The sequence below is a fragment of the Mixophyes fleayi genome, chromosome 5, assembly GCF_038048845.1.
Source record: "Mixophyes fleayi isolate aMixFle1 chromosome 5, aMixFle1.hap1, whole genome shotgun sequence".
Taxonomy (NCBI): Eukaryota; Metazoa; Chordata; class Amphibia; order Anura; family Limnodynastidae; genus Mixophyes; species Mixophyes fleayi.
This window is the reverse complement of record NC_134406.1, coordinates 106,527,967-106,554,700: the sequence shown is the minus strand read 5'-3', so window position 1 is coordinate 106,554,700 and position 26,734 is coordinate 106,527,967. Positions and strand designations below refer to the sequence as shown.

At 41.4% G+C, this 26,734-nt stretch overlaps 1 protein-coding gene across 1 annotated transcript in view; it reads left to right on the top strand.

Annotated features, from left to right (window-relative positions):
• The window catches only part of LOC142159465 (ATP-binding cassette sub-family A member 13-like), a 253,807-nt gene that overhangs the window by 216,935 nt on the left and 10,138 nt on the right, over positions 1-26,734 (top strand). Inside the window, exons 8-10 of the mRNA XM_075214364.1 lie at positions 6,023-6,077; positions 17,801-17,978; positions 19,496-19,611. Coding sequence (XP_075070465.1) covers positions 6,023-6,077; positions 17,801-17,978; positions 19,496-19,611 — 349 coding nt within the window. The remainder of the gene's footprint in view (positions 1-6,022; positions 6,078-17,800; positions 17,979-19,495; positions 19,612-26,734) is intronic.

The window sequence follows — 26,734 nt, the reverse complement described above, 5'->3', positions numbered from 1 at the left end:
TTGGAATTTTTTTTTATTACAAACAATTGGATTTTTTAAGGAACATTTTATTATCTTAATGCCTTGCTGCACATCATTTATACAATTGATACTACCCTGATTGGTCGCTGAAAGCGTCTCTATTTTTACTTTGGGTAGATGTATCTCCCAGTCCTGGGATTGGACAACTATGTTATCTAAGTATACAGTTGCATACTCCTGGTGCGGTTTTAAAAGCCGATTCATGGCTCTTTGGAAGATGGCAGAGCCCCACGTAGCCCGATAAGCAGTACTTTATACTGAAATAACCCATCTGGGGTTGAAAAAGCTGTCTTAGCCTTGGCAGATGGTGTTAGGGGAATCTGTCAGTAGGCCTTGGTTAGATCTAACATGGTGAGGTACCGACTATTGGCGAAGGTTTCCACCAGCTCATCAATTCTGGGCATCGGTTAAGTGTCAAAATTTTCTAAAATCATTACAAAAATGAATACGCCCGTTCAGCTTGGCCACTAACACAATAGGGCTATTCCAGTTGCTATTAGATTCCTCAATGACATCGAGGTCCAACATTTTTTTTATTTCCTGTTTCACAGCTACACATCTAGCGTTAGGAATGTGGTATGGTCTTACACTCACCACCACCCCAGGAGGTGTAACTATGTTGTGTTCTATGATCGTGGTATGTCTAGGTACCTCAAAATACACATGAAGGTTCCTCTGAACAATTTCCTCAGTCTGTTATCTCCGCACTGGCAACAGATCGTCACTTATGTGAACTTTGATTACCTGCACAACTGCATTTATCAGCGCGACTTTTTGGCTCCTCCCTATCATGCCATGGTTTCTGCAAATTGACATATGTTTGAATGAGTTTTCTCCTGCCTTCCTGTCTGACTTTATAATTAGCAGGTCCCACAGCCTCAATCACCTCATGTGGCCCCTCCCAATGTGTGAAAAGCTAACTCTCTTGTGTGGGTACCAGGACAATAACTTTGTCACCTGGTTGGAAAGCTCTGATTACAGCTGACTTATTGTAGTTCTTTTTTTGTCGCGCCTGTGTCTCATACATATGTTTTTGTACCAGCGGGTTGATTTCCACCAACCTGTCATACAATTGGGACACAAATTGGATCACATTGGGTTCTTTAGGACTCTGTTGCTCCCAGCCCTCCTTGAGAACATCCAGAATGCCCCTTGACTGCCTGCCATACAACAATTCGAAGGGGATGAACCCTGTAGATGCTTGAGATACCTCAAACATTAAATAGGGTAACAACACATCCCAGTCTTATTTTTCCTGTGCCACTGCTTTTCTCACCATGTGTTTGAGTGTCCTATTAAAAAGTTCCACTAACCCGTCAGTCTGCGGATGATATACTGATGTGTGTAATGTTTCTGCTCTTAACATCTGGCACAGCTCTTTCATTAGATGGGACATAAAGGGAGTACCTTGATCAGTCACGATTTCTTTGGGGATACCCAACCTGGTACAATACAGAAAGAGTTCTTTTGCTATTGTACTGGACTTTAAATTGCGCAAATGTATAGCCACGGGATACCTGGTAGTCCACTATGACCAGTACATACTGATGGCCAAAGTCTGATTTTGCTAATGAGCCTATCCAATCCATACCGGGGCAGCACAGTGGCCTAGTGGTTAGCACTGCTGCCTCACAGCATTGGGGTCATGAGTTCAATTCCGGACCATGGCCTTATCTGTGTGGAGTTTGTATGTTCTCCCTGTGTTTGCGTGGGTTTCCTCCGGGTGCTCCGGTTTCCTCCCACACTCCAAAAACATACTGTAGGTTAATTGACTGCTATCAAAATTGACCCTAGTCTCTCCCTCTCTGTCTGTCTATGTCTGTGTGTGAACGTGTGTCTATATTAGGGAATTTAGACTGTAAGCTCCAATGGGGCAGGGACTGATGTGAATGAGTGCGCTGCGGAATTAGTGCCGCTATATAAATAAATGATGATGATGATGATACCAATACACTCAATTAGGGTCTGCACCACAGGGATGGGAACTAGCGGGACCTGGTAGTATGACTTCAGACATGTTCTCTGACATACAGGACATATCCGACAAAATGTTTTTATTGCCTCTTACACTCCCGGCCAATAGAACCTGAGCAATATACGCTCATGTGTTTTATCTTCCCTCAAGTGTCCCCCACATAGATGTGTATGCACAGCTTTTAGAACCAGTGGTGTATTGATTTGTGGCACTAACAATTGCTCTACAGTTCTACCTTGTACATTAGCAACTCTACTGTATATAACATATCATAATTTACCATGTAATAGGTAATACCTTCTGCAGGCTTGTCAGCCTTCTCTACCTCATTTATCTCAACTAAATTCTTGTAGACACTAGCTAAGGCAACATTTCCAAGTTGGTCTCGGCCAAAGTCTTTTAATGCAAATAAGATAGACAATCCTGCTGAGGCTGAATTCTCGTTGGGAGGCGAGGACGCTTCACCAGAAGTCTCGCCAACACATGATGCCAGGGACTGGTTATGCGTTGGCGCTTGCTCAGCTCTCCTTTGTCTGTACTCCAACCTCTTAGGAGGTGTATTTTCCAGAAATTTCTGCTTCAGATTTCATGGTAGATCATGGCACTTTTTGTTTTCTGTTCCCTCAAGCGCCTCCATGAAGGCTGGACTTTCGGACAGTGCTTTAATTGCCGACGTGTCTGGCTGGATTCGCTCCTGGAAGATCTGCAGAGGATTAAAGGGTATGGCAGTTTTGGGACAACTGTCACTATTGACATAACTGTCTGGCCATTTATGGTCTCAGGTAAAAAAATCCTGCCGTTTTGCACGGCCGCCCCGTGGACACAGAGTACATTCATCGTAGGCAAATTGTGAGCCAGTTTCTTTGGTATTATGGAGCTGGAAGCTAACAACAGTTCACTACCCGAATCTACCAGAGCCAGCACCAGATAGTGGTTCACAAACACCACCACGCGGAACAAACAGGACTTCCCGGTAACTGGACTCATAGTACAGCAGCATGGATACGTTGGTTGTGTGTACGCTAGGGAACAATCCATAGGTTCTACTAATGATGGGCATTGTGCCCACATATGTCCAGGCTCTTTGCACTCATAAGCAGATTGGTCCTGATGTAGTTTTGGTCGAATTTTTGTCAGGTAATATTTTTTCTTCAACGTCCGGTCCACCATTCCTCCACCAGGTTTTGGCCAAGGCCCAAACTTTGGTGCGGGCAATGGAGAATTGGGCTTATGCTGCAAGGCGCTGTATCTCTCCACCACCTCAGGCAGTTTCTCATATGTCTGAGGGTCTGCCGCCTGCAGTGCACAATGCACCTTTGGAGCCTTCGGTCCATACCCTGGATACAATGGTCAATTGCCAAAATTTCTATCATTCTGCCTAGAGTGTTCTTTTCTGGCTGTAACCACTTCTTCAGTGTTATACCAAGTCCAGTAAGCTGAGCCCGAACCGGTAAATCTTTGGAGAGTCTCCAATCATGATATTGTTGGGCCTCCCCTGCTCTGGTGACTCCAATCCTCGCCAAGATGACAGTTTTCAGTCACTGATAGTCGCCAGCCTGGTCTTCGTCCAGATCTATATATGTGCACTATGCTTCCCCTGAAAGATAGAGAGCCAGGTGCCGGTACCAGGTTCCAGGTGGCCACTTGGCTCGGGAGGCGGCATGCTCAAACGCTATCAAAAATGCCTCCATGTCATCATCAGAAGTTAATTTTTGAAGTGTGGGGATAGCTGGAGCCTCCCTGTCCATTTTCTCCTGAGTGATCTCCTCATGGAGAAGATGAGTATTCTCCTCCTGTACCACTGCCACATTCACTAGGGTTCTTAAAATGTCTTCCATTCCCACAGTCGTTTGTGCTGGGAAGTGGAGCCTAGCTTCTCTCAGCAATCACAGGCAAATTACAAATTTTCTGAACCATGCCCAATTCACAACTTAGTGAAATACCAGGTGTGGCACTACATGTACCAGCAGTTTTTACAACTTCTTTCAAAGCTGACAAATGCTTTATAAACCCACACTGGCAGGTAGCAAAATAAACAAAAAAAAATACACTTAACAAGTGTGGCACTACAATGACCAGCAATTTTTGTTTTTTTAAAAAACTTCTGCTTTCTTTTGCAACTCACACTGCTACTGATCAGTCATTTGATGTTCAGACTCTTGCTAGAGTATTGCACCCATGCTTGTATGAATTAAAAGAAACAAACTTCTTGTGGCTTATGTCAACAACAACCTGCACCATTGAAACAAGGCAGAATGGATCCATGGATTCATGTTGTTTACACTAAATTCTGAACTTACCATCTGTATGTTGTAGAAAAAAATCAAAATTCATCTGACCAGGCAAAGTTTTTCCACTTCAACTGTCCAATTTTCATGAGGCCCACCTCAGTTTCCTGTTCTTAGCTGACAGGAATGGAACCCAATATGATCTTCTGCTGCTGTAGCCCATCCACTTCAAGGTTCAACATGCTGTGTACACAGAGATGCTCTTCTGCATACCACTGTTGCAATGCATGGTTATTTGAGTTACAGTCACCTTCATGTGGCCAGTCTCCTCTGACCATTTTTACCCTTAGAACTGCCACTCATTGGATGTTTTTTTGTTTTACAAGCTGTTTTTTGTTTTGGTTAGGTGCCACATATTGTATATCGGTACGGCCAAATTGCAAGCGTAAAACGATTGCATTGTGTTGCTAAATGATTTAGTCACACAATAATGTTGGTCTGTGATCAGAGGGTTGTTTGAGCATTGAAAGGAAAACATATATGGCGCATGTGAAACTATGTAGCGGAACGGTAATAGGGTACAGTAGCCTAATGTGGTTAGGAGGGTTGTTTGAGAATTTGATAAGCTTGTCTGAAGAGGTGAGCTTTCAGGTAATGCTTAAAGGTTTAGAGGCTAGGGTAAAATGTTGTTGTACAAGGAAGGACATTTACAGAGTGGGTGCTGTCCAAATAAAATCCTGTAACTAGGAGTGGGAGCAGATGATAAGTGTGGATGAGAGACTAAGTTCTTGTGCAGCGCATAGGGGTCAAGTTGGAGATTATACACAGAAATAATAATGCAATCCAAAAGGATTTATTCGTTTTCCAAGAGAAATAGTGTAGATAGAGAATAAGCAAATGACCTAGGACCGTGCCTTGTGGTAATTCAACTAACAGAGCAAGAAGAGAGTGTAGGTTGATCCATGAAAGAGAAATTTGATAAATTGGATAGTGTCCTGAGAAGATAGTGTTAAATGCAACAGAGAAGTCCAGAAAAAACAGAAAGTAGTGGCCTTTAGATTTAGCACTGATCAAATTATCAATCACCTTAATCTCTGTGAAGTTTTTGGAACAAGAACTTTACTGAAGAGGTTCCAGTAGGTAGTGTGAGGAAAGAAAGCATGTAAGTTGAGTGTAGGCAAGCCTCTCAAGAATCTTATAAGGGCAAGGTAGCTGTGAGATGGGATGGTAATCTAAGAAAGAATTTGTTGGGATTGTTTGCAGAATAAGAATAATCACTGCTGGGATGGGCACAGGAGACAGGGGTCGACTGATTTGTGAGGGTCAAGTGGACAGGTAGTAGAGTAGGAAGATAAGAAGAGAGTAGATACTTCACCTTCATTTGTGGGATCAAATGAAGAGAAGATGCCAGAGTGTGCATGGAAGGAAATAAGCAGGTAATTGGTTGAGGAAGAGCATGTCATGTCAAGCATAGTCTTATTACTTTTGTCTTTAAAGTAGGATGTAAGATCTTGGGCATGGATGGTAGTCGTGGGATTTGTGTGGGTTGGTGGATTGAGAAGAGATTTTAATGTTTTTTTCTTTTTTCATTTAATAGCACAATTGTATCTACCATGTAATTTACACCAATTCTATTAATAAATTATGATGTTTATATAAGATATATATATATATATACATATATATATATATATATATATATATATATATATATATATATATATGTATGTGTGTGTGTGTGTGTAAAGCAATTGGTGCAATCATATTAATTGACATTTTCAATATTTTTATTTTTAAGGAATAACAGTGTATAGCAAGCCATATCAAGGAGCCATTGTGGATGAAGATGAGATGTGAGTATTATTGTACTATTTATTCAAAATAAATAAAACAGTGAACTTATGCTGGATCCACACATTGCAATATCACATATGATATTAGGCAGTTGGTCTTACTGTATAATTACCAGGCATGTTAATAAATGGGGTCAGACAAAGACTTCTGTATGTCTGGATGGGAGCTCTTCTTCCAATTGTACTAACAGCCAAGTGATGCTGGAAGTCTACTGACTGGTTGTCCATGTGTTACATGGCTGGATCTCATCCAACTCAGTCATCAACATGTCAGGCAAAATTAAATAGTAATCCGGATGCTTGACTTGGTCAAGTTGCAGGATTGCAATGTGTGTGGGTAGTTTTACAAATATTAAATAATGTGTTTTACTCTTACTTCTACCTGCTATATTTCCAAAGTACTTGTCAAGTGTGGATACTTGTACCACAAGTGAAAGTAACAACAATAAGTAGAAAAAAACCAACAACAAGCAAGCACATCAACTAGAGCAGAATTTCTAACTTTGTTACACAACTAATTACAATAGTGCTTACATGCTCAATAATATATATAAAAACAATCCATCATATGAAAAAACAGAAGACTACAGCCTCAAAACTATAGAGTACACAAAAGTTGTATGCAACTATGCCCTCTAGAGCATTACATAACTTTTTATAATTTCTTATAACTATTAACTATATTGCTAAAATGTTGGGTGCTCCCTTGGTCCATGTATTCACAATAGTTAGTAGCTAAAGGAGTGTAAAAACAAAGCAGCGAGGTTCATGTGCAAACTGTATGCATGTGGACCTGGGAGCTTCAATAGGCCATGATGTAACAATTACTTCCTTTGCCATCTTGAAAGAAATCATAGCTTGCCCCACAACACAATCTCTCACTCTTGCATATATTGCAATAGAATTTGCATTTTTGAATTTAGCAAGAAATGCCCCAATACACTCACCTCTTCCTCTCTGAAACATTTTTCACCCTAGGACTTGCTGATGTGTTAAGCTATTTGGTTATCCGAATATAAAAATACAAAGATCTAGACATAAAATCACAAAACACTTTTAGCTTATTAAACTCCAGTTTTGCAGATTTATAAATGACCCATAGGGCCTGATTAATTAAGGAAAGTAAAGCAAACAAATTAGTAACTTTGCACCTTGGCAAAAACAATGTTACGTTGGAGGGGGAGCTAAATTTAAAATGTGGGGACAGATTTATAGTTGGGGTAGGGCATGTCCTAGATCAATTTAAAAGTTCAGTGTAAACATAAAGCTATTGAGTATTTGTGTGCTACATGAAAAACTGCCAGTAGTTTCCTTATGTGCAAAATAAGAAACTATCTACACCCCTTGCATTGTAACATGGTTTTGTCAAGGAGAAAACTTACTCATTTTTTTGGCTTACTTTCCTTAATCAATCAGGCCCTTAGTGTCTGAAATTGTAAACTGTTTTGGATTATATTTCCTCATTACTTTATCTTACTTTAACTTTTCTTTAGTTTATATTTAAATATATTTTACGCTATCTCAAATATTAACGTTTGAGTTTTGCAAAACCTACAGTAAAATATGTATTCAAGATGGAAATAAGTGTGAACTAAAGTGTGGACACAAGACTTAAGACTTCTTTAGCAGGACAAAATTATATATATATATATATATATATATATGATGAAAGGGTGCAGAGTGGGCTTTCACAGGAGGCATTACCTGCATTGCTGGAGAGTGCATAGTTTTTTTTCCTTACTAAAACACTTGAATTCTTAGCTACTTCTAGGTTTTGACGCTTTTGACTTTGATAATTATAATGGGAAGCACTTTGCATGTTTCATTTGTACTTTTGCAGAAAGTACACTTCAAACAAGGTAATAAACATACAAATACATAAAAGTGACATATGTAATAAAGACCTGGGGGTATATTTACTAAACTGCAGGTTTGAAAAAGTGGGGCTGTTGTGTATAACAATCAATCAGATTCTAGGGCCTGATTCATTAAGGATCTTCACTTAAGAAACTTCTTATTTAAGTCTCCTGGACAAAACCATGTTACAATGCAAGGGGTGCAAATTAGTATTCTGTTTTGTACATAAATACTGACTGTTTGTCATGTAGCACACAAATATCAACTTTAAATTTCAAATAAGCTATCAAGTATTTGTGTGCTACATGAAAAAACAGTCAGTATTTAACTTATGTGCAAAACAGAATACTAATTTGCACCCCTTGCATTGTAACATGGTTTTGTCCAGGAGACTGAAATAAGAAGTTTCTGAAGTCAAGATCATTAATGAATCAGGCCCCTAGTTATCATTTATTTAGTGCATTCTACAAAATGACAGATAGAATCTGGTTGTTATAGGCAACAGCTCCACTTTTTCAAGCCCGCAGTTTAGTAAATATACCCCCTGATCAAAGCAGCACTACTTTAGATAAAAATGTACTTGTTTTATTCACAAAGTGGGTGATCCTAAAGTGTTAGTAGTTTGTGCTTTGATGTGATGTATTTACTCTTTTGACCCTGCGCATCTACCACCACACAAAACTATAGATAAGCGGTTTGGAATTCTTGAAATCCGACGGTGGGTTTCCAAGTGCAACTGAGTCGTCACTCAGGTTTCTCCCACCAAACTCGCATCTTAAAATTAGGCTAAACGTCATCTTCGGCAATCTTTTTCTGCAAAATGCACGCTATATAATATATATATATATATATATATAGTTGTCCCTTGTTTTCTTCAGTGCCATTTTAGAAGAGATAGTGTGTAGGGAGGAGATTAGCTACGATGCTCTGGTGCTGAAAAAGCGTTAAGTGTGAGCCAGGGACATAGGAAAGCTATAGAATCTTGACATGATTGTAAATCAGTTCTATAGAGAATAGTCAGTTACAATAGTTTGCTGATTAATTGCTTTTAATTTCAATCTTAAATACACTTTACACAAACTAGTAGCTACTGGTTGTTGTTAATGCATTGCATTGCATATATCTATTAGTACTAGACAGTGTATTATACAGACTGAGTTAGATAGATATCATTCTGAACTAACTACTAGGATATTCTTTGAGAAAAACAATGTTTTTGCTGTCAGACTATTAGCAGCAGAATCCAAAAAAAACAAACAGATTTCTTTCTTTTAAACTTGAAAGTTTTTCTAGTGAAAGAAATCTTGTGTCCCCACAGTGACAACTGAAATAATAAAAAAAAACTGGGTGTTTGAGTGTGAGATTCAGCAGCAGTTGCACACCTCAAAAAAAGACTTATTTTTTCTTTTTTACATTAATATTTTGGAAGGGTCATTCATTGAAATCAATATTTAAAGAGGGCTGTTTGTTATGATCAGCACGCAGCTGGACCCCCAAAAAACGCTATATATTTTCTAATCTCTTTTATTTTTCAATTCATTAATATTTTGGAAGGGTCATTCAGTGAAATCTATATTTAAAGAAGGCTGTTTGTTAAGGTTAGAACACAGGTGGATCCCCCCCAAAAAGGCTATATAATGTAATATTTTCTTTTTAATACTTTTATATTTTGGAAGAGTCATTCAGTGAAATCTTTATTTATAGACTTTTAGAGACTTTTTGTTAGAGGGTTTTTTTATGGGCATTTTTGACATTCAGTAACCGCATGTAGAACATTGCAGCTGCTGCAAAAAAATAAGTCATCTTACATGCCACCAACTGAAGCCAGCCCATTGGATAACTTAAATAACCAAAAAAACGTAGTGTAAGGTGCAAGAGATAAAAATGTTGAAATGCTACGCACACACTAAATTTGAAAATGTATACAGGCATTATGGATAGTCAATAGGCAGTAACAATTATCATTAGATGGACAAGTGCATCAGTAGATATTTACACAAGTAGATAACCAATTGTAAATAACTACCTAATTCCACTATATAAATAAATGAGGATGCTGGGAGAAAAATGTGGCCTGCATCCCTTCTACAACAATTCAAAGATTAACCACACAATACTTTGCAAGAGTATTCATCGATTGCCAAGAGCTTGGCTTTCATTACCTTGTTTTACAATTATGCTGTGTGCCATAATGCTGTCCTTTTCAAACAAACCAGGGGACTCGTGTATATTTATGTGGAGAGAGGGAGGAAAAATCATTCCCTTGGGTGTAAAGCTTCAACCAACCTTGGGTTAAAGGCCCATGTAAAGACCCATGTATATAAATATGGAACGTATATATATTATATTTCTATGCTCTATTAATGATGTGTAAGAAATACTGTATGAAAAAGAGACAGTTTAGATAGGCCAATAGTCACCTTTCCCACACACGCAAGTATGTATAATACTTACATTAATGCAGATTTGGTTGCCCAAAACATGTTTTGACATTGCAATTGAAAGTCTACATACTGAGAAATTAACAGGACACAGTTTGGACTTGGCAAAGAATATATGTATAGATGGAGATATGATGGATGATAATTTATGCTATTTGATGGAGTAAGAGAACAATAAAGTATGGTTAATTGAATTTTAGAAAGCAAATGCACCGGTGGCAGATTTAAAAAATCCTTCATTAAGACAACAGTGGACAACTACAGACAGCGGCATTAGTATAAATTTAAAAGATGATAAGAGGGCACAATAATAAATGGAGCAAATAAAGATGGCATTGTCCTAGCAGTGAGGTACAGCAGTAATGCTGCACTTCTGAATTAAACTAGGGGGCTCCTAAACATTTCTCTGGGAGGGAGAGTGGGAAAATAATTGCCCTGGGATAAATTTCTTCCAACCCCAGGATAGCGGGGACTGCCTGAGGCTTGCAGCAGACGCGGTCCCCAATAAGGGGTGTACTCACTCTGATGTCAGGGCAACCGGGAGGCCTCAAATTGCCCCTGCATCCCAGCTAGCAACAGGCAGCCATCGCGTGCAGCTTTTTAAATAAAATTATTGCTGCCTTCTGAGTGGACGAGGGGGGCATACTCTTGGCCCCATTTCTCCTATTTCCGTGCTACCAATTCCTGATCATAAGCTTTTACTACGTTAAGTCCTGGGGGCATCTGAGTACCTGTGAGTGGGTTAGAACCGACACCAGTTTTGAAATCGAAACACAAGGGTCATCATAAATCTCTAGACAAAACTGCAAAACTAGAAAAGGTGCATATTGCTTTTATGGAGGTCTTTCCGTGTTGTTAGGTGTACACATTGCAATGCAGGAGCCGAACAATGAGGGATATTTGCACATATAAAGCATTATGCTCAGCAGATTTTGATATTTATAAATGACCCTTATCGTCTTTCTTATTCTTACACTTTAAGTTTCCTTATAATACTACACAAAGTTTAACACTGTATTTTTAGCTTGATCTTGAAATTACATTGTCATTAATTCTATTACTGTTTTTTTGGCCAGATTTTGTTAGATAAATCAAAGACATGTTGCCAATGTATGTGCATTTATAGGTTTGCACATACTGTGGGAAAAAAAGTGGGAACAGTAAAACATTAATGCAAAGTCCAGTCTATAATCACACACTTCATTAAATTATACCTTATCCATTTTGCAGCTAAAAATGCTTTGTGTCACCTTATTTATGGCTTCAATTAATTAGGAGATAGTCATATGAATATTTTTTTTAAATGGTCAAAATACAACAGCGCAAGTGGAAGGTGCAGATCGCTTTCTGCACCTCTGACCTGCTGGAGAATTCAAGTCCATTTGTAAGGAGGAAAAGGCTGTGAGTCTACCTGTAAAATGGGGAATATCTCCGTAAATGCACATTCTCCATTCCACCAACTTTTTTAAATATTACCTTCCAGACAAGTGAAATATAATTTTTCCACTGAAGTGCAAAACTGGATGCACTTTTGCACATAGTTGGCACTAAGCAAGATGCACCCCAATCTTTTTCACTCCTTTTATTGGAATTATTAGGACTACCTAACTGCATCTGTTAGGGTTTTAGAGAGGGCGAGATGAACAAGATAGCAGCAGACTTGTTCTTGTGGTCCAGACTTAAAATTGACAAGATACGTTGGGAACAGGCAACCAAATGGCCCCATGGTTCCAGTCAAATGAGAAAGAGTAGTGGCTCCCAGCCTAACGCTGGGGCCCTTATCCTATAGTGAAAGACGGGATGTCTGGATATATAAACTCTGGTGGTTGCATTTAATGGCACCACTAGGGATTTCCTTATCTGACTTGTCCTATGCATTGTGGGAGATGGGTTGGCTTATGAAACTGGTGGCTCTCCATCTTTTGTGGAGCAATAAGACAAAGATATGCCAACCTGCCTTTGTGAACTGCTCACTATTCAGATATGTGAGAGTAGAAGCGGGGGGATCCTCAGTGAGTTGTTATAGCCGGGCACGCTAGTAAGAAAACTCCTAAATCTCCAGAATATACTGCTTGTGATGCATATTGTGCACATGATAAAACGTATCAACAACTCACAACTCAACAACTCACATTTGTAGATACCTCTCGAGATATATATATATATATATATATATATATATATATATATATATATATATATATATATATATATGTGTATGCATGTATGTATGTATGTATGTATGTATGTATGTATGCACAGTATACATACTCCTGATTTTATGTGCTACAGTATAATAATATTGAGCAGATTGTCATAGAGCCCCAATTGTCTGGTATATAATACAGCCCAACTGAACAGCCAATAATACATTCCTAATTGTACAACATTAGAAGCATAGTATGCAGCTCAATCTAACAGCCTTCAAATTGTCCAGAATCTAGTGCAGCTTCAAGTATCAAGATATAGTATAGACTAATATTGTACCGCGGATTCAGCAACCCAAGTGAATATTATTATCCACCGGGGATACATCAATGACCCAGTAGGTGGTGTTGTTTAACATAAATTTTAATATGAGCGCGGATGGGACATCCATTGTTTTTATATATTGATTATTCAAGGAGGGATACCTTGGTCCCACTGCTGCTGTAGTAAATTCGTGCTGCCTGACTCTTGAGCACAGTATAATTTCCTGTTTAGGGTCAATTTGATAGCAGCCAAATAACCTCTTAATATGTTTTTGGATTGTGGGAGGAAACTGGAGCACCCGGAGGAAACCCATGCAAACATGGGGAGAACATACAAACTCCACACAGATAAGGCCATGGTCAGGAATCTAACTCATGACCCCAATGGTGTGAGGCAGAAGTGCTAACCACTAAGCCCCCGTGCTGCCCACTGTGATGTCTGAGTTTCCCAGTGTGATAAAATCTCTTCCATGTCAACTCTTGCCTGTTGCAACCTAACTTTTATCTATGCCCCTGTCATAGTTGTCTGTATTTCTTGATCAGATTCGGGGTCTGGCTGAAGCAGGAGTGAAACGGAACCTGGAGGCTTTGATGAAAGCCTCCATCTAGAGTACTCTGAGTAGCACTTGCAGTATTGGAGTCTGCGACAGATTAGGGAATTGGAAACCAATGTAATAACACTCTGCAACTGTTCGAACTTAGAACCGTGACATGGAATGGCGATCTCAGGTCTACAAGACAACTACAGACCTGGAATCCACACACTGGTACATGTAACTGAAAATAAGACCTAGCGACTCAGAACCAACACCAGCAATAGAACCCAGGGGCAAAAGCAGGATTTTTAGAAGGGGGTTTCCACACCACGCCATCAGTGGGCATGACCAGCATGCATGGGGGCGTTGCTATAATTTTAGAGAGTGCTTGACTGCTCTCCAACTCTTCCTGTCCCTATAATATACATGGACAATGCTGCATGCACTACTGTTACGTGCATGCGTCTCTCCATATTCAAGCAGAGGCGTGTGAAACAGGGGCAGGGTCCAGCCACCTGAATTATACAGTGCCCCAGGCTTGGAGTGGGGTTTTCAGGCACTAGGAAACCCCCACCTTCTAGGTTTGCTATGGAACTGGCGATAACAGTAAAACCCCAAGTGCTGCAGAATAAACACTAGAAAGTACAATGCTCTTACTGAGTTAAGCACTTTTGATAAATGCGGAATATGAGCAGCTTGGAAGTGCAGAGTACTTGCAGAGTGATGAACTCTAGGTAATGCAGGATACTTGTAGAAAGATATGCACTTTGGGATTGTAGGTATATATAGAAAGATGTGCACTTGAAAATGCAGAGTATTTGGCAATGCAGGATGTTCACAGAAAGATGATTACTTTCTAAATGCAGGGTATTCAGGACAGTGCAGGAACAACTGGAGCAAAAACTATCCTCAGGAGATAAGTGTGTTGTATTGGCAATGAACGAATCTTTGCAGCAGGTTTAAATAGGGTGTTCCAAGTGGCTATTGGCTGCACAGTTCATGTGATCACAGCTGCTGAAGCTGGATGGTCTGGAGTGATCACCTGACTGCATCCAAGATGGCCAAGCCCATGCAGCAAAACAAACAATGTATTGGTTTACAAAAAAAGATGTGATCGACAGGATTGGTGTAGGCGCCATGGAAGGACCCAAGTAGCCGTGATATGATAGCAGCAGACATGGTAAATGACCCCGATGTGTAACAGTACCCGCTATCTTACGAGTGGCCATTAGACACTATGGGGCTTAGTCGGGAATTTGAGATGGTAATTTTTGATGAAAGATGGAGCATGAACATCAGAAGCTTTGATCTAGGCCTGTGAGGAGGGGCAGAGGATATCGTTCTTGATGATAATGTTATTGAGCCCACGGTAATCGATGCAGGTACATAATCCACCATCCTTTTTTTTTTTACAAAAAAGAAAATGCCTCATGCAAGTGAAAATGATGGACAATTTTAGCCCCTTTCAAAGTTCTTTTTAATATATTCAAACATGGTTTGTGTCTCAGGGATCAAAAAAAGAATGAAATCTACCACGTAGATGGGGTGGGGTTTTACCTGGATCTAAATCAATGGGACAGTACTAATCCCAATGAGGTGGTAGAGTCTCAGCAGCCTTTTTAATGAAAATGTCTATAAACGTTTGGTAGGCTAAAGGAACTGCCAACATTTCTTTATCAGAGGTGGAGCAATGTGGAAGAACACTTTGTAAACAAAACCTGGAACAAGTTGACCCCATTTCAAGATTTGCGGAGGCGACCAGTCAATCTGGGATTTATGTTTTTGAAGTCATGTGAAACCAAGGACCACTGGACTGGTGGCTTCTGGGATGACCAGAAAGGTAAGAGTCTTGGAATGCATAACTCCTATTTGAAGCATCATTGGAGAAGACTAATGCATAATGGTACCGCCAGGATTTTGGCTGCCATCAACCGCAGTGAAAGAGATGGTCATAGAAACTTTCACAAGTGGAATAACTAGTTCAGTAGCTAATTTGGAAGACAAGAAATTCCCAGCAGCTCCTGAGTCCAGCAGGGTAGAGAGGTTTCGGTAGCCTCGTGCATTTTTCAGGGTGACTGGGATAATACAGTCCTTGCATAGTAGGGATCGAGGGGGCCGCTCCTAGGCTGACATCCCCATTAGCTAGGTAGATGCGTTTCGTGACTTACGAGGACAAAAATGTAGCAGGTGTCCAAAACTGGCACAGTATAGGAAAAGTTTTTCTCTAACTCCCACTCTGTTGGTGAAAGACTGGATTTGCCTAGTTGCATGGACTCTTCAGGAGAAGGAGAAGGTAAAGGGACCCATGGAGTTGGGCAGAACTTGGGGTGTTCAAGCCTCCACTTTTCTAAAGTTTTCTCTCTGAACCGAAGATTCAATATCAGACAAAATTGGGTCAAACTTTTCCTAGAGCGGTGATGCCCACGCCAGAGCTTTCCCTGATAGTAATAAAATAATATAAGCTGTTTTGGTACGTGCAATAGGAAACTTACCGGGCTGCAGTTCAAAGTGTATACTACACTGATTGAGAAACCCACAACAGTTCTTAGTGTCTCTGCCATATTTAGCTGGCGTGGGATAAAGGAGTCTGGATGGAGTAGGCAGTGAAGAAAGTCGTACTGACTTAGATACAGTATGAGATTGTGATTGGTTGAAGGATACCTGCAAGGTATCCATACGCGAGGACAAATCCTGCAAGACTCTTAAAATTTGCCCCTGGTTAGTTTCTTGCCTCTCAATGCATTCAGCCAAGGTTTGGACAGTGTCCTCCCACTTGGTATGTACTCCTACCAGATCCATTGAGCAAGAACATACTGTCACAGTTATCTATATTTCTCGATCCAAATTGGGACCCTTGGGTCTGGCTGAAGCAGGAGTGAAATGGAATTTGGAGGAATGATGATCTCTCTGCTCATCTAGAGTACTCTGTGTAGCACTTGCAGTATGGAGTCAAGGGCTGGAGACTGTGTCACAGTATAGAACTGAACACTCTGAAACTATTCTTGGGAACTGAATCACGGCATCTGTAACCAGGAACATGGGACTGAAACACACTATTAAGAATTCTCAATACACTCAAGACTCAACTCTCAAAACACTCAACAACTCTAGACAGAATGAGCTGGAACTGGAGACAGGAACTCAGAAGTGTGACAAGGAATGGCAAATTCAGGACTATGAGACAGCCACAGACCTGGAACCCACACACTGATACACGGAAATATACCCTAGGGACTCAGAACTGGCGATACCGGTATAACCCCAGGTGCTGCCGAATAAACACTAGACATTGCAAAGTTATCACTGATGTAAGCACTCTTGATGAATACAGAATGTAAGCAGCTTGGAAGTGCAGAGTACTTGCAGAGTGATGAACTCCGGGTAATGCAGGACACTTGCAGAAAGATGCGCACTTTGGGATTGCAGGTATTTGTAGAAACATGTACACTTGGAAATGCAGAGTACTTGCAAAGTTATGATTAATTGGTAATTCAGGATGTTCACAGCAAGATAATAACTTTGTAAATGCAGGGTAATCAGGAATAGTGCAGGAACATCTGGCACCTGGAGCCAAGAACTATCCTCACAAGAGAAGTGTGGTGTTCTGGTAATGAACAGTTATCAGCAGCAGGTTTAAATAAGGTGTTCCCAATGGCTATTGGCTGCACAGTTTATGTGATCACAGCTACTGAATCTGGTTTGTCTAGAATAATCACATGACTGCATCCAAGTTGGCCACACACATGCAGCAGAATAAACAGTATGTGTTTGTTTACAAACAAAAATGTAATGGACAGGAATGCTGCAGGTGAACAGAAGGGACTCGGATAGCCATGATGTGACCAGAAGGGACTCGGATAGCCATGATATGACAGCAGCAGACATGGTAAGTTCGGCTAAGACCCCAATGTGTGACAGTCCCCTTGTTTATCCCACATCTCCCTGCCAGATTGATCCCTTGAATCACGTATTTTTCCTTTTCTACAATAGGTCTTCCCCAGGCAGGCTATTCCCTTGCCTCTTTACTGCCTGTCTGTCTACCCCATGTCTCCTGTTGTAGACTACTCCCTTGACTCATCTCTGCCCCTCTGTCTCCACTATGTCTCCCATGTCATGCCATCCACTTGCCCAATGCCTGCCCCCTTGTTGCCTCCACCATGTATGTCTGTTGATGAGCACTTCTGTAAAAAAATACAAGAGAATCTTTCAGCACAAGATTACTCAAGCAGTTCTTAAATGTAATAAGGGTCACATGGGGGACATATGAAACATAAGGCTACATAGGTGAGGGAAAACAAACAAAAACAGTTAGACCATGGCAGCATGCTAGTCTATGACAAAGCCCACTTATTACTATACTGTTTTTTTTAAATATTGACAAACCTTCTGCTTAAATTGTTATTTTTTTTTCTCTACAGCTTGGAGAATGTACGGCAATGTGGAGTAGCCTTGTGCATAACTTTAGGATTTTCTATATTAACTGCCTCTATTGGAAGCTGTGTTGTGAAAGATCACGTATCTGGGGCAAAATATCTTTACCATATCAGTGGTCTCAATTATAAAATCTACTGGATCGGCCATTTTCTACATGACATGGTTTGTTGTGTTTTGTCAACTAAAAGCCAGATATTATTGAGTGGCTGGTACAGCACATTAAAACTTGTGGTTAACAATTTCATTAGTTTCGGTAGTTTATGACTGTGCATTATATCAGCAGTTATTGATTTTTTTCTAAACTTCAATTACTAAGCTAAGATATCTGAAATATTTTTGAAGAACTATCCAATAAACATAAAATGTGTTGCAGTTCAGTATGCTAAGCTAAAATACATAGTATTACCTACTGGTGACATGGTGTTTATCCAGTCTGATAGGTCCCCCAATGCTATTTTACCTTAACACAACGTCAGTCAAAATCAAAACTTTTAGTTTTAGGTGGAGTTCTAATTTAAGATTGATAAAGATAGAAGACTTATTTTTGTGCTGTTTTTGTTGCTTAACTTTTTTTTAGTAAACTTAAGCTACAATTAAAGAACATGCAAACATGGCAATCATAAGTTACAATTAAATAACATGTTATTATATATTAAGCTTCACCTACCACTGTAAATTAATATTAAAAATAATAAATATTACTACAATTCTTAACAATCCTCTCCAGAAGAAGCTGCAGTGAGCTTTAAACGAATAGAGACTGTAATTGAGCAATTCACATGCTCCGGCAATACTATATCCAAGATATTTCATTCGTCACCCAGAAACCCAAAAACTTGTACTTCTATTAAGGACTAATAAGTCCACCATAGGGGTTTACTCATGTATGTTTGCACTAAAGCATTACACATTATTAAAACAATATACAGTATATATAATTCTCTGGATAGTATAACTATCTACATCTTTGAAGATGTAGCTACACTGTTTAACAAATACAGACATTATGCCATCATAAAGTGATATCATTTAAACCTAAGTTCAGAGGTGTAATTAGTAGTGGGCAGCAGTGACAGGAGCCCAGGGCAACAAGATGTAAGTTGGAAAGGGGGTACAATGTCAGATTGGAAAACAAGATCAAGCAATGATAGAGGTAGATATACAGAAATAAAATATAATTAAAAATGCAATGGAATCTGTGCAATGTGGCTTAAAATGTAAATGTACAATCAAGGTGCAATTTTCTTCTTTATTTATAGACATATGATCACAGCTAATCTTGTAGCACATTTCAGTTTTATCTTGTAGCCTAGTTGGAAACCTATCAACCAAAATGGGGTGTCTTACGGTGAAAAGGAAGTGTGGCTTATATTTAGCAAAGATAGCCAAACTACGTCAGTGGTCAGGGTGAAAAAATCCTAAAATCCAAGCCACTCCTATGCCTAAGTATAAAAGGCAACAGTAGCTAAAATATTATTACAATTACAAAATAAAAGTAATTTATTATGATGTTTACGATTGTTGGGCATTCAGTTTATAGTTAAAGATTAAGGTCTTACCATGTTTGCAGATTGTCTAACAAGTAATATGTAGCTAATTTAAATAATGTAAGTACAAAACAAGCATTCAGCATATTGAAATATGTTTCTTACTAATTATATTGGTTTTGTTTTTTCAAGGCACTTTATCTAGTTCCTGCCAGCCTTTGTGTCTGTGTCATAGCTTCTTTCCAACTAACTGCCTTTACGTTCCGAGAAAACTTGGCAGCCTCTGCCCTCCTGCTGATCCTTTTTGGGTATGTGATTGTAAATTCTGCTCAGGAATTATAGCTTGTTCTCCTCACACAGAAATCTTTACGGTTTACTCACACCTGCTGTTGGGAGCATGATTTTCGCCGTACTCTGGCTATTATGTTTTCATTTGGGAAATTGAAAGAACACTTTGCACTAGTAACATAATGTTGAAAACTGAATTGTATTTGGAGGCTGTGAAAGATTTATTTGCTGCTAATGAGGCAAACACTGGAAACATCTTTTAAAGATGCTCATGCTGTTCAGTTGTCTATAACCTGTTGTGTACTCTGCTATTGATTATATGTTATTCTATCTCCAGGAGTGATTTCATAGCTGAAAACAATAATGTGGTTAGCTTGTTGCAGATAATATCAGCGGAGGATCCAGTTTTCCCCATGTCAGCTCATTAGCATTAATAATACTTCACATTTACTATAGCTAAACTTAATCTTGAAAATTGTATTATGTTAGCTTCGTAAGTCCATTGTTAAAATATTTTAAAATCTACTTGTTGATAGTTTGTTGTTAATCTTCTACAATTAAGTCATTTTCTTCTAAAGAAAAAAGTTTCATTCTTATATCTGCAGCTATACCCATATGTAGTCAAGGGAAAAAATTCAGAACAGAAAAAATACACTGCTTTTGATATCATGTACGCATGGATAGAATTACAAAGATATTAGACAACACATTGTTTCGGTAAACAATTGGTCCAATAAAGAATTAAATATGTGGTGCTTTGAATAAAAAGCTGTTATCTTTTTGCCTTTATTTGGTTACTGATTGTCAGGCGCCGTCTCCACACTGTCACTAAGTGCCGGAGTGTTAGGAACCCCTCCAGCCAGTACAACAAAACCCGGAGTCTGCTCCGAAAGTCTGGTGTTCACTGGAGCCCCTAGTGGTGGGGACAGACTTGGCTGCAGACAAACAGAGGGTTGTGAGATGTGGGAAGAACCCAGGAATAGAGTGTAATAGCAGACAGCAGAGTGAAATCCAGGCAAGGGTCGATGGCCGGCAGCAGACAACGTATCCAAAGAACAAGCCGAGGTCAGAGGTCACAGGCAACACAACAAGGTCCAGAAACAAGCCAGGGGTCATACACGGGAAATCAGATCTAGAACATAGGATAGGAGCAGGAAACAGGAACAGGGAGCATAGCTACACTGAGAGCTATAACTGGCAGTGAGGCTCTGTCCTCACTGCCTTAAGTAGCGATGGGAGCCAATAGGAGTAGAGTTCCAGCGAGACCCCTCCCTACTGCACTAATCCCCAAGAATTGGCAATGCAGAAATAGTGAGCACAAAATAATCTTTATTGTCATCAGAGCCAGGTTTAGGTAACTTTCCTTTTAACATGACTCTTTATATACAGTATAGTATCTGTCTTCCTGACTGAATTCCATCTGTACCGGAGTACACAGAGTAGTATTTCACCATAAATAATATTAAAGTGTTATCTTTTTATGCGTGCATGCGCCCGGCTGTACGACCGCTGGCCAGGTGCTGCCGCAGTAGAGTTGGAGCATCCCGGTTGTTGCCCAGGCAACCGACGTAGGAGGTGACGTCCCGGTTATCATGGAGACAGCCGGGACGTCTGGGACCACCGGACGTGAGTCGCGGTGGCCCTTCGGGGAGCCGTGACTCATAACACGGAGACGACCGCCTGACTTTCCCCGAAACCTGGGGGTCACGCTGCACATGTATGCACAGTGAGGCTTCGCGTCCCATTGCTAGGCAACGGGACACCTCACCTGTCGGCAGTCAGTGTCTTTGACTGCCATCTTCCCGGAACCAATCAGAATCCTAGAGGATCTATTTAGGGCTGCCTCTGGCACCGCTAGGGTGCCAGAGTCTTGGTTCCATCCAGCTCCTTATTGTGACACGGCTTTTCTCCTCTGACCTCCCTTTTGGATTTCGTTTGTGTACTATGCTGCATGTTCTGGTTTCTTGACTTCTGGCTTGCCTCTCACCATTCTTTGGATCCCCACTTGTACTTCGCTGTTTGTTTGGTTCTGACCCGGATTGATTGACTATGCTCCATCCACTTTGTTACTACGCTGGTGGCTGACTCAGAGAACCGCAACTTGCGCATCCTCCTGCAGAGAAGCCAAAACTCTCTTGTGCGGGGCCCTGGTGAACACCGGAGGTTCGCTAGACTCCGCGCCTCCCTGCTCAGCCGTGCAGATACCAGCTAGTAGTTATCCCACAGCTTGTAACAGCGTTACAGTATACTCTGGCCAGAAGATGAGGGCCCAGGAAGAAACCTCTGCTCGAGATCTTCTGCTCCATCTTGCTCAACGAGTGGACCAGCAACAGTCTAATCAGGCCCAACAACTATAGTGCATCCACAGGGTCGTATCCCGCTTAGACACCCTTCAAGGATCCTTGCTGGCAAGTCCAGCAGCTGTGGCAGTCACAGTCTCCACTACTGCCGCTGCTTCTACGGTCAGTACCTCTACCTCCAGGGGTCTGCGCATTCCCTCACCTCAGAAATTCGATGGTGGTGACCGCAAGAAATGCTGAGGGTTTCTTAACCAGTGCATCATTCAAACTGGCTCTCGAGAATTACAGTTCGGAACGTATCAAGGTGGCGTACATTATTTCCCTTTTCACAGACCAAGCTCCAGCCTGGGCTTCTCTTCTCTGGGAAAGGGATGTTTCTATGTTGCAGAACTCCTCTCTCTTTATCGAGAATTTCCGGAAGGTTTTCTATGAGCCGGGTCGAGTCTCTTCTGCAGCCTCTGGTTTACTAGCTCTTTGCCAAGGCCCCTTGACCGCAGGTTAATATGCGTTATATTTTCAGACTCTAGCCTCTGAGCTTCGCGGGAATAATGAGGCTCTACTGGCCACCTTTTAGCAGAGGCTTAATGAACGTATCAAAGATGATCTTGCTTACCATGACCTTACAACCAGCTTGGACAATTTAATATTACTGTACATTAAGGTGGATATTCGTCACCTGGAGCGCTCCCAGGAGAAGGATCATAGTCGTCGTCCCTTTCCTCGTCTAGCTTCTCAGTTTCAGTCACCAGTTACACCCTCTGAGGAACCCATGCAGCTAGGTCACTCTTGCCTTTCTCAAGAGAAACGTGACAGATGTATCAGAAACCACCTCTGTCTTTATTGTGGAGAACCCGGTCACCTCCTCTCTTCATGCTCCAAGAGGCCGGGAAACACCCCATCCTACGCGATGTTAGGAGGGTCGTCCATGTATCCAGGTCCATTACCTTCTACTCCTCTAAAGACTCAGAATTTCTTATGCCAGTAGTTCTTTAATCTCCCTGGATGGCCCTCAGCTATTGTCAGGCTTTGTGGACTCTGGATCCGCTGGGATGTTCATATCCGCCGAGCTGGCATCCAAGCTCCATCTCTCCATCCACCCTATGCCACAGTCTTTGGTCCTATCTGCGATAGATGGTAATCATGCCGCCAACGGCTCCATCAATCGTATTACCAGTCCCTTGCGGCTGTTGGTAGGAGCTCTCCACTCTAAGTGGATAAGTTTTCTAATTATTCCTCAATCCATCAACCTGTTGATTTTGGGTCTACTTTGGCTTAGGGCACATTCACCGCAGTTCGACTGGGACCTACCTGCAAACACCAATGTCTACCTTCGGTACTTCCTGCTAAGGCTTCGATCTCTTGCCTTGCTTCCACTCCTTAGTCTAGACTTCCGGAAGCCTACACAGAATTCCTGGATGTCTTTAGCAAAGCAGCCATTGAGTCTTTGCCACCTCATTGATCCTATCAATCTTATTCCTGGTAAAAGGATTCCTAGGGGCAGAGTGTTTCCAGAAACTCAGGCTATGGCTGATTACATTTCCAAAAACCTTGAACGCGGTTTTATCCGTAAATCCAATTCCTTACGCTGGTGATGGATTCTTTTTAGTTAAGAAGAAAGACGTATCTCTCAGGCCTTGTATTGATTACCGTAAATTGAATGCCATTATTGTTAAGAATCGCTATCCCCTTCCTCTTATAGCAGAGCTTTTCAACCATATCCGTGCACCCAACTTTTCACTAAATTAGACCTCAGGGGAGCCTACAACTTGATTCAGATTTGCCAAGGTGACGAATGGATGACTTCTTTCAATACCAGGGATGGGCACTACGAGTACCTTGTCATGCCCTTTGAACTCTGCAATACCCCATCGGTCTTCCAGGAATTTATTAATGAAAACTTTCGAGACTTGTTATATTCATCAGTTGTTGTCTACCTCGATGACATCTTGATCTTTTCTCAAGACCTTTCCTCTCATTGAAAGCATGTCAAGGCAGTCCTTTCCTGTCTCCGAGAGAACCACTTGTATTATAATTTGGAAAAATGCCTGTTTGAGCAATCACAAATACCTTTCCTCGGATACTTAATTTCTGGTGTGGGGTTGCAGATGGATCCCAAGAAAATGAGGGCTATTGTTGATTGACATCAACCCTCCGGCCTTAAAACCACTCAACATTTTATCGGATTCTGCAATTATTACCGACGGTTTAACTAGAACGTTTCTTCCTTAATTGCACCAATCACTTCTCTCTTCTGCCCGCAAGGGGGGACATGCTAAAGACTCGCCTCAATAAGCCATTTCTGCATTTAAAACCCTGAAAGTAGCCTTTCGAGATGCTCCTATTCTGAGACAACCGGATCAGCTACAACAGTTTTTTTTTAAGTGGACGCTTCCTCTTAAGGTGTGGGGGCCGTCCTTTCACAGAAGAATCTCGTTGGCATCTTCACTCCCTGCGGATTCCTCTCCAAGAATCTCTCTCCTTGTGAGGCTAACTATGGGATTGGTTATAAGGAACTTCTCGCTATCAAGGTAACCCTGGAGGAGTGGTGGTATCTTCTTGAAGGAGCCCTCCATCCTATTACTGGGTTCACGGATCATAAGAATCTCACATATTTACAGTCAGCACAATGTCTGAATCCCCGGCTGGCTCGTTGGACACTTTTTTATGCTCTATTCCAACTTATTTTGACCTTGCGTGCAGGGTCCAAGAATCCCAGGGCTGATGCCCTTTCTAGGTCTTTTTGATTCTTGCCCTCCAAATCCTAAACTTGTTATTAGTCCACTCAAGATTCTAGCTTTGACCAAGTCCTCTCTGAAGACTCCTCCTGTTGGGCGTTCCTTCGTGGATGTTCACCTTCTCCCCTAACTTTTAGCTTGGGCTCACGACTCCAAATTTGCTGGCCACGCTGGCACCAATAAGAATATTCCTTTTTTGTCCTGCAAATATTGGTAGCTTCATTAAACTACGATGTTCATAAGTTTGTAACTGTCTGTGATGTTTTAGCACGCCATAAGACCCCCAGGCGGTCCCCTACCGTTGTTTTTCTACCTATTCTGGTCCCAGACTCCCCATGACCAGCATTTCTATGGACTTTATTATGAACCTCCCTAATTGTCATGTTTTTAATACTATTTGGGTGATAGTGGACCGCTTTTCTAAATGGGCACACTTCGTCAATCTAATGAAGTTACCTTCTGCTTCAGAACTCGCTCTTCTTTTCATCAAGAATGTTTTTCGTCTTCATGGTTGCCCCCGGAGATCATTTCTGATCAGGCTGTACAATTTATCTCTGTCACTCACCGGACTGTGAGTGCTTCTTCCCGGACATTTAGGAACCGTGGCCGTCCTCCATCCTGAGGGACTGCGCATGCGCAGCCCTTTCCATACCTCCAGTGTATGTTCCTTTAACTAAATTGGCAGATCAGGCAACCTCCCTACATTAAGCACCTGTGGTCAACACCACGTTGCCTGATCTTGGAGTCTCATTCCCCATGAGTCTCTGAAGGTGTTCCTGTGTTTCCTTGTTTATTCAGCCCAGCTGATTCCTGTGGTTTCCAAACCACTTCTACCTCTGTGGTTTCCAAACCACTTCTACTACTGTGGTTCCCATACCACTTCTACCATCTACTGTATCATCGTGACTGTGAGCTGATTCCTATCCGCTGCCTCCGTGCACTACAGTCTTCTAATCACTTCAACTCTACCATGTATCATTGGGACTGTTAGCTGATGCCTATCCGCTGCCTCCGTGCACTACAGTCCTTCATCCACATCCACTCACCTGTTCATGATTGTGACTGCCAGCTGATTCCTATCCGCTGCCTCCGTGCACTACAGGCTTCAACCTGCAACTCGTCTGTGTTTCATCATCGTGACTGTTTGGCTGATTCCTATCCGCTGCCTCCGTGCACTACAGTCTTCAACCTGCAACTCGTCTGTGTTTCATCGTGACTGTTTAGCTGATTCCTATCCGCTGCCTCTGTGCGCTTCAGTCTTCAGTCCTTGTCAACTCTACCGTGTTTCCTTGAGTCTGCTGCCACTATTGCTACCCGCTACTCTCCGTGATCATCTGTTCCAGTTCAACTCTGCTCCGGTGTCCCATCGTTACTGCACCTGCTGGTTGCTATTGGTTACCTCCGTGTTCCCGCAGAGACCCGCTGCTGTTACTTCTCAGCGCTACTCATCCATCTACTGCTGATCCGCTCTCCACGCCTTCCTGTGTTCCCTGCTGGTCTACCTACCTGTGCGCTGCACCTGCTAGACCCCCGCTTCACCCATCCAGGGACTTGTATCCTGCTGGCCTCCTGCCCTTCAGGTATCTCTGCACTCCTGTCTGACTGCCTTCTCCTGAACCACGGTATGCATACTTCCCATTGACTGTGCTGTGTATTGCATACCTTGCTGGACTGTGTTGGTTCTCCTCTGGAGTGTACTATCCGCTGAGTCTATTGCCATCATTGACTGTGTTGGTTCTCCTCTGGAGTGTACTATCTGCTGACTCTACTGCCATCATTGACTGTGTTATCTCATGCCGGATTACTTCAAGAGACTTTCTATATTGGCAGTGTTGTTCAGTCATTTATACATTTATATTGTGCATATTACTGTGGATCAAAGTCAAGGTGCCCGTGTATATATTGTGTTGCAGTCTCTCCCCGTGCACCTCCTCACATATATATTCAGTGGTACAACTTGCTAGTGGCAGACCACTGACTCCTGTTTACAGTTTCACCTGTTCCAGTATCCTCTCACATAGCAGTGGTACAACTTGCTAACGCAGACCACTGACTCCCCGGATACCTCCACTTGGATTCCATTCCTTCACTCAGACAGCGGTACAACT